This window comes from Cannabis sativa, chromosome 4 (genome assembly GCF_029168945.1).
Source record: "Cannabis sativa cultivar Pink pepper isolate KNU-18-1 chromosome 4, ASM2916894v1, whole genome shotgun sequence".
NCBI classification, from domain to species: domain Eukaryota; kingdom Viridiplantae; phylum Streptophyta; class Magnoliopsida; order Rosales; family Cannabaceae; genus Cannabis; species Cannabis sativa.
In genome coordinates, this window is record NC_083604.1 from 73790380 (window position 1) to 73800128 (window position 9749).

At 33.4% G+C, this 9749-nt stretch overlaps 1 protein-coding gene across 1 annotated transcript; it reads left to right on the forward strand.

The window, feature by feature from the left end:
* The first annotated feature begins 8590 nt into the window (after positions 1-8590).
* LOC115715333 (calcium-binding protein CML24) lies at positions 8591-9497 on the forward strand. Its single transcript, XM_030644193.2, has one exon. The coding sequence runs from the start codon at positions 8724-8726 to the stop codon at positions 9321-9323; it is 600 nt and encodes a 199-aa protein (XP_030500053.1). The 5' UTR covers positions 8591-8723; the 3' UTR covers positions 9324-9497.
* The last annotated feature ends 252 nt before the right edge of the window (positions 9498-9749 follow it).

Consider the following 9749-nt stretch of genomic DNA (forward strand, 5'->3'; position numbering starts at 1 on the left):
TAGTCCGCGACTCAACCCAGAATTCTTCATTCGGTAATATCGTTCCTCTTTTATTTTGCTAGCAGTTTACTCAACAATTTTAAGACGTTCTTTCTGCTATGACTACTACCGATGAATGTTCTGGTTCTACTGCTGATATTAACAAGCCTTTTCGTTTTGAGGGTTTGCACTTTAAACGTTGGAGACAGAAGATGTTGTTTTTTCTGACCATGAAAAAAGTTGCGTATGTGCTTACTGTTTTGAAACCAGTTGTTTCTGAGACTCCACCTCCTGCCGAGAAGAAGGATGAAGTCGAGAAGTACGAATCGCAGGTTAAGGAAAGGGACTCCTGGGTAGAGAATGATTTTCTGTGTAAGAATTTTATTTTGAATGGTTTGTCTGATGATTTGTATGATTATTATAATTCTGACAAATCTGCCAAGGAGATATGGGAAGCATTACAGAAAAAATATGACACCGAGGAGGCGGGAACAAAGAAATACGCTGTCAGCCGCTACTTGAAGTTTCAAATGACCGATGATAAATCAGTCGAAGCTCAGTCTCACGAGCTTCAGAAAATAGCTCACGAAATTCTTTCTGAAGGTATGACTATTGATGAACAATTTCAAGTTGCTGTTATGATTGATAAATTACCCCCTTCGTGGAAAGATTTTAAAAATACTCTCAGGCATAAAACAAAAGAGTTTTCGTTGGAAAGTCTGATCACTCGTCTTCGAATTGAGGAGGAAGCTCGAAAACAAGACCAAAAGGAAGAGGTGCTTGTTGTTGGAAACAACAACAACACTAATAAAAGATCCACTGCTGTTCTGAAACCCAATGGGAAAAACTTTAAGAATCAGAATCGCAAAGCGAATCCAAACCGCAACAATCAACCTCGAACCAATAACAACAATCAGAATTGGAACCATCAAAGGAACCATAATAACAGGCAGCAACCACCCCCTAATAGAAATGACTCTGGTTTGTTCATGTGTTACAACTGTAACAAGCCAGGTCATATGGCACGAAAGTGTAAGAACAGGCCTAGTTCTGCTCCGCAGGCTAACCTGACAGAAGAGCTGCCTTTTACAGCTATGATTTCAGAGATCAACCTTATTGGTGGATCTGAAGGGTGGTGGGTAGATACTGGCGCTTCTCGCCATGTCTGCTATGATAGAAATATGTTTAAAACATATGTTGCTGCTACTGAGGATCAGAAAGTGTTGTTGGGTGACTCCCACACCACTATAGTTGCTGGTACTGGAAATGTGGAATTGAACTTCACCTCTGGAAGAACTGTGATTCTAAAAGATGTGATGCACACTCCAGAGATGAGGAAGAATTTGGTCTCGGGCTACCGAGCCTCTAGATTTAATCCATTCTGATATTTGTGAACTTGATGGAACTTTGACTAGAAATGGTAAACGCTACTTTATCACTTTTATTGATGATTGTTCTGACTTTACCTATGTGTATTTAATGAAAAATAAAAGTGAAGCTCTTGATATGTTTAAGATTTTTGTGGCTGAAATTGAAAATCAACTTAGTAGAAAAATCAAGAAGTTTCGTAGCGATAGAGGCACTGAATATGATTCTACTGCTTTTATTGAATTTTATAACTCACATGGAATCATACACGATAAGACTGCACCTTATTCACCTGAAATGAATGGCAAAGCTGAAAGAAAAAATAGAACTCTTACTGAATCTGTTGTTGCTATTTTATTGAATTCGGGTGCTGCTTCTCATTGGTGGGGAGAAATTTTATTAACTGTATGTTATGTGCTTAATAGAGTTCCTAAATCTAAAAGGAAAATTTCTCCATATGAAAGTTTGAAAAATAAACAACCCAATATCTCATATTTTAAAACTTGGGGTTGTTTGGCATATGTTAGAATTCCTGATCCTAAGAGAATTAAATTGGCTAGTAGAGCATATGAATGTATTTTTATTGGATATGCTGTTAATAGTAAAGCATATAGATTTTATGATTTAAAAGCGCATACTATTTTGGAATCTAATGATGCTGATTTTTTCGAACATAGATTTCCATTTAAATTGAGAAATAGTGGGGGTGCATCATCTAGTAACATGACTGCTTTTAGGGATAATGAGCATGAAAAGGGTATAGAAACTGAACCTAGAAGAAGTAAAAGAGCTAGAATTACCAAAGATTTTGGTTCTGATTTTTGTGCATATACTCTAGAGGAGGATCCTTCTAACCTCCAAGAAGCCTTGACTTCACTAGATGCTGATTTATGGAATGAAGCTATTAATGATGAAATGGACTCTCTTGAGTCAAATGGAACTTGGCATTTAGTTGTGTTACCACCAGGTTGTAAGACAATAGGTTGTAAGTGGATTCTGAAAAAGAAATTAAGACCCGATGGTACTGTTGAAAAGTACAAGGCACGACTTGTTGCCAAAGGGTTTAGACAAAGAGAAAATGTAGATTTCTTTGATACATTTTCACCTGTTACTAGAATTACATCTATTCGTGTGCTTTTTGCTCTTGCTGCTATTCATAATCTTGTTGTGCACCAAATGGATGTTAAAACTGCTTTCTTGAATGGTGAATTAGAAGAAGAGATTTACATGGACCAACCTGAAGGTTTTGTTGTTCCTGGTCAAGAACATAAAGTGTGTAAATTAGATAAATCTTTGTATGGTTTGAAACAGGCACCTAAGCAATGGCATGAAAAATTTGATAATCTTGTCATCTCACATGGCTTTAAAGTAAATGAAAGTGACAAATGCATTTACTATAAATCTGAAAATAATGTGTGTACCATTATTTGTTTATATGTGGATGACTTGCTAATTTTTGGATCTAATATTCATGTCGTGAACAATGTGAAATCTTTGCTATGTGAAAATTTTGACATGAAAGATCTAGGTGAAGCGAATGTAATCCTTGGTATACAGATCACTAGGACTGAAAAGGGAATTTCTTTGGATCAATCTCACTACATTGAGAAGATCTTAAAGAAATATAATTACTTTAATTGTAAACCTGCTTGTACACCATATGATCCTGTAAAATTATTTAAGAACACCGGTGATGGTGTAAGGCAACCGAATATGCGAGCATCATTGGCAGTCTTCGGTATGCCACTGATTGTACTAGACCCGACATTGCCTATGTCGTGGGATTACTATGCAGGTTTACTAGTAGACCTAGTGCAGAGCATTGGAATGCTATAGAGAGGGTCATGAGATACCTCAAAAGAACATTGACTCTTGGATTACATTATCAAAAGTTTCCAGCTGTACTTGAGGGGTACAGTGATGCTGACTGGAACACTTTATCAGATGACTCCAAGGCAACCAGTGGCTATATTTTTAGCATAGCTGGTGGAGCTGTTTCATGGAAATCTAAGAAACAGACTATTCTGGCTCAATCTACAATGGAGTCTGAAATGATAGCGCTAGCTACTGCTAGTGAAGAAGCAGGTTGGCTGAGAAGCCTGCTAGCTGAGATTCCTTTATGGGAAAAACCTATTCCAGCTGTGTTGATCCATTGCGATAGTACCGCGGCTATTGCAAAAGTACAGAACCGTTACTACAACGGTAAGAGACGACAAATACGTCGTAAGCACAGCACTGTTAGAGAGTTTCTCTCAACAGGAGCTGTTAGAGTGGATCATGTACGCACTGATGATAACTTGGCTGATCCTTTGACGAAAGGCTTAGCTAGAGAGAAAGTCCTTAAAACATCGAAAGGAATGGGACTGTTGCCCTTAGATTGATGAATCACTCATAATGGCAACCCGACCTATAGACTGGAGATCCCAAGAAATAGGTTCAATGGGTAATAACAAGTTATGAAGTGATAAAAGTGAGATCATGCTATAATTATACGAAAAGAGAAGCATGAATTCCTGAAGCGATTTAAGGTTGAGTTAATAGAAACTCTTAATGAGATCTATACTCCAAGTGGAGTGGAGTACCGAGCTACGGGAGTACTCTTGATAGACTCACCTATGTGAATGTGGGAGTGGGGCCGCTTCCTATGAAATTTTGGGCAAAATTTCTAGAGCGTTCACTATACTGGGATAGACGTGCATGGCCATTAACGCACGGGCTTTTGATTACACCCTTGAAAAGGTTGTTGCGTGGTACAATGTTAGAGATAGAGTTCAAGACTACGGTCACTCTAGTAAAATCTAAATCGTATTCACTACGCAGAGGTTCAAATCGAAAGATACCTTTGTTTATGCTCAATCTTATTGTTGAATGATACTAGTAGATGGAAATATTTTTTTAAAAAATTCAAGTGGGGGATTGTTGGAAATATTGTGAATATTTTAACAAAATATATAAGTGTCTTAGTGTGTGTGAGTTGGAAAGAGTCCCACATGGGATATGAACCCTCATTGACAAGGGTATAAAGAGTGCAACTTTGGCATTTGGGTTTGGGCCCCAAGGGGTACCCAGTTTTGTGCGAATGGGTGAGGACACACACACTTGACCCACCACACACGCGCGCGCGCGCCGTCCGTCCGATCCGAGCCGGGTTGGGTTGGTTGGTGTGGTGTGACACAATATTATTTTTTACAGAAAAATTATTTAATAAAATAATTATTTTTTATTTATTAATTTAATTAAGAAACGTGTTTAATTAAACTGATTACTTAGTCGTATCAGTTAACGGGACACGTTCAAAAGACCAACTCACCCCACTTCAGAAAACGTTATTCTTCCCGTTATGTTTATTCAATCCATTCGCCTATATAATGCGATTGAACTGATGGGAAGAAAACATCTCTTTTTCGTATCAGAAAAATACAGTTTTTCATAAAATTAAAATTCCATCTGCGATATCAAATTTTTGGGTGTATTCGACGGTGCTCTACAGTGCAGTGGGGTTCCGATACAGTGCAACGACTGGGCTGTTTTATCCTGGGGACGACCGGCAATTTCCGACTGCTTGCACACTCCTGGGCAGTGCCGCGAACGTCTTAAAGAGAGCGACTTAGTCCGCGACTCAACCCAGAATTCTTCATTCGGTAATATCGTTCCTCTTTTATTTTGCTAGCAGTTTACTCAACAAAGTATGTTTTCCAAAACTTGTTAACATTTCTGATTCTATGCTAGGATAAAAGTTGTTTATTCAAGCTATGTTCTGAATCTATTTTTCTACCATTAGAGCATCACCAATACACCTCATCTTGAGGATGTATTTATCGATAGGAGTGGATCCTTTCTTTGTTGATTGAAGCATGCCTCGGAGTTGCAGAACTCTTGCACAATAAGTGTTTGAGAAAAGTTAAAGCACAATACTCGGGACATGACCCATCATGCACCTTCAGAGATCGAGTTAAATAGCCAGGTCAGAAGAAATTGATCTAAGCGTAGCAATTCAGCTAGCTCTGGGTTGGGAATGGTTCTTAATTCATCAGTCGAATCATTGATGGTGGGAGGAGGTCTTGTGCGTGATCTAATGAGAAAACCTTTCAGCTGATGTGCACGAATTGTGGAGAGAATTTGAGATCTCCAGTAGAAGAAGTTGTTTCAATCTAATCATAGAGTAAGAGACACAATGTGATTTGGAATAACTTGAATCGTAGGAGCTAGAGAAGCTTGCATGGTGGCAGATGATGAACCTTCAAGTCTATGACTAGAAGCAGAAGAAGATGCCATGGAAGAAAGCTTAAGAAGAAGATTCATACAAAAAAAGGAGAAAAAAATAAGCCAATAAGAAGCTCTGATATCAAGTTGAGAATAAAATGAGAAAATGAGCTTGTAACTACAAAGACATATAATTTATACAAATAAAGCGTACAAAAACTTATAACAGAATTATGTTATAAGAGGACAGCTGTGAAAGAATAATAACTCTTCCTAAACACACAACAAACTAAGTGAAAAGAATAACTAATTTAAGCTTAGATATATAAATAAAAAAATTATAAATTAGAAGATGAGAAATTAAATGAATGTCATCATATATATATACAAACATATATAATATCTAAATATAAATCTGTTGTCCAGTTTTAACTTAAAGCAAGAACTTAATACGAATATTAGTGTAATAAGAAGTTTATTTCTTTTGTTACTATAAATTATTTATAATATTTTATGATTGGGATATTTTGATTTGAATGATATATAAAGACCCTCTTCACACTAGTTTATTTTTTACTATTATAAAAGTATGGTGTTTGTGTGATAATTTTAATGACAATAATGCCCTTATATTTTATATGCTATCACTCATATATTTATACCCTTATATTTTTTGTTACGTACAATTGTCAATATGATTGGTCAGTAAACTATTATTTACTTTTTATATATATATTTAGCTGGATTTACTTTTATATCTGAACCTTATTTATTTTATTTATTTTTTCCACTTATTTCTTTTTATAAAAATAAAAATAATATATTATTATGCATAGTATTAGTTATAGTATTGGTTATATTTCATATATTATAAAAGTGTGGTGTTTGTGTGATAATTTCAATGACAATAATGTCCTTATATTTTATATGTTATCACTAACCTATTTATACCCTTATATCTTTTTTTATGTACAATTGTCAATATGATTGGTCAGTCAACTATTATTTACTTTTTCTATATATATATTTAGCTGGATTTACTTTTATATCTGAACTTTATTTATCTTATTTATTTTTTCCACTTATTTCTTTTTATAAAAATAAAAAAATAATATATTATTATGCATAGTATTAGTTATAGTGTTAGTTATATCTCATATAGTGCTTTTTTATTTTATTTTACTTTTATATTTTTTATCACATGTAATTAATTATTCTCTAATTACCACAATTATTAATTATTTTCGTCATTTACAACTCATCTCATGATATTAATATTAGGGGTGTTTGCAGGGTGCGTTTTTTGACAATTTTTTCAAACCAACTCGCACATGCGATTTTTCTAATTTTCTAAACTACACTCGCACCGCGAAACTAAAAAATCGCAGTACTGCACTGCAAAAAATAGGGTGATGCAATAGTTTTTGCGGTTTGGACTATCACATGTACAACAAAGTTTGAGCAACACTTGTCAAAAATACCATAAGGATTGAAAATAAATATAAAAAAATTACGTTTCAATAATACAATAATTAGTGGGCTTTGGGTTAGACATTCACATATTGTACCCAAATAAATATAAAAATTGATATTTTTATAATGTGCGGTGTGTGGTTTGAACCGTATATTAATAATTCAAAACCGCAAACCGCACCGCGCAGTGTAAGAAAAATTCAAACTGCGACTGCACCACAAAGAATTTCAAATCACTTTTTTTTTTGCGGTGCGGACGGTTTGAGCGGTTTGATGAACATCCCTAATTACCAGACTACTTTTGCCCTTTACAACAATATATAATTACATTGATACTACTAAAGTGTAAAGTGTAACAGATATATATACATTTTTGAAAAGTTAATTTACAATAATAAAATTTGTATTCTATAATTTTTAAGTTTTAAATTGTACTAAAATTTAAATGTTAAACTTAAGTTTTTGTTACAAATATTTATAGTATTAAAATTAAACAAACAAAAATAAAAATAAAAATGTAGCAAGAAGAGCTAATGGTGAACCTCACCTAATATAATAAGAAGTGCATTATTTTATATATAAAAAAATAAAAATCAGAGAGATTTATTTTAATGGTGAACCGCGAGATTTATATAAAGCAAATAATGTAGCAATGGTATAATTGAAAAAGATTCGCAATAGATTGGGGAAACGCGGTTGCATTTTTTATTTGTTTATATTGAAAATTCCATACGTAAACGCATTTTATCATATTCCTTCTTTTGTTTTTTTCCTTTAGAATCTTCAACTTTCTCATTTATTATCTCCCTCTGCTTTTCTTTTTTCTTTTATAACAATACATTGAAACCAATAATTTGATTTTGAGCTACGTGGTTGCACCAGGTTGGTCAGGTAATTTTAAAAGCTGTCGTATAGCCACATGAGATGTTGGTTTCAACTTTTTTTTAATTGTTTGCCCTAAATTACATATCCTCTTGTGTTTTCATATTATTAATATTTATAAATACAGGCTATAAATTCATGATCATTTATAAATTTATTAGAAAAATTTCAGCTCAAATTTATTTTGCAAAATATTGGAATTATATATTTTATTTTTTCTAAGTTTTATGGAAAAAAAAAATCCTAAGTTTAAACTAAACTAGATGGAAGTTACCTGCAAAGTCACACGTAAATGTTAGGTTTCTTTAAAAATTTAGTGTTTTTGATTTTTTTTTTAGATTTAAGTACTTAAAGTTGTATGATTATCTTGAACGATTTGTTTTTATAAAAGTTAAATTTGTGTCTGAGTATTTGATTAGTAAAATATAATTGTGTCTACAAATTTATAATATGTACATTGTTATTAATAATAAATTAAATATTGTGAAAAAAAAACTCATAACTTAATAAGTTTAATAATTTTTTTAAAAAAATTATGTATCACATATATATTATAAAAAGCCAACAACCTCTGCAATTTCTTAAAAAAAAAAAAAACGGAGCTTTTCATCAAAAATTATAATTAATATATTTGTGCTGATATTTATAATAAATATCCTTTTATATTCTTCCCCAAATAAAAATATCGATCCTTTTTCTTTATATAACATATAGCGCATTATATTATTCTCTCCTTATAAAATGACTATATATAGAGAAGTTATATTGTGTAATAAAATACCAAAGATCTCATCCATTCATTTGAATTCATAAAAAAAATGTCACATTTGAGCTTTACAAACTATGATAACCAGGGACGACGTCGTTCTTCCAAGTCAGTATCCCCAAGGAAGAACAAAACGACGTCGTCTCACTCTCATCACTATAATCATAATCAGGTGCCGAACATGGATGAATTGAGATGGGCTTTCGAGAAATTCGACACAAACAGAGACGGAAAGATCAGCAGAGAAGAGTACAAGTCAGCACTCACTCTTCTCGACCGTCAAATGACAGATTCCGAGATAGCCAACTCTTTTCGGGCACTCGATTCGGACGGAGATGGCTCCGTTAGTTTCGAGGAGTTTGTGGAGTTATTCAACCTGGGATCTGGTGGTGGTGGCAGCAGCAATAAGGCTAAGGCTAAGGCTAAGGCTGAGGATATCGAAAATGCTTTTCGGGTTTTCGATATTGATGGCGACGGCCGAATAAGCGCCGAGGAAGTTTGTTATGTTTTGAAGAAGCTTGGAGAAGGTTGTAGCATGAGGGCTTGCCGGAATATGGTTAAGGGAGTTGATATTGATGGAGATGGTTTTATTAATATGGATGAGTTTGTTACAATGATGTCTAAAGTTAATAATAATAAACAACCAAATTAATATGTATTGTTAAAATGGTTACTTAATTGTACTGATAAGAATGTGTATTTTGAGTTTAATAATGTAAGGTGCCAATTTATGTGTATGGCACTTTTGGTATTGATTATTTCTCCTCTTCTATGCTATATATGTATCTTGTGTGTTGTTATGAATTTAAAGAGAATTGTTAAAGGATATGTTAAGGTATTAATTATCTCTTAGTATATTTTTATAGCTGCATTCTAATATTGGGAAAAAAATACTAAATAATTAAAAAGCAGCACATCAACATAGTATTAAGTAAAGTGTTTTTCTCAAAAAAAAAAAAAAAGTAACTTAAGTGACAAAAATAACAATGCTCAAATATAAATAGACTTATGGTTGGAAAAATTATAGGGATAAGTTGAAAAATACCTATTTTTTATATCCATTAATTAAAAATATCTT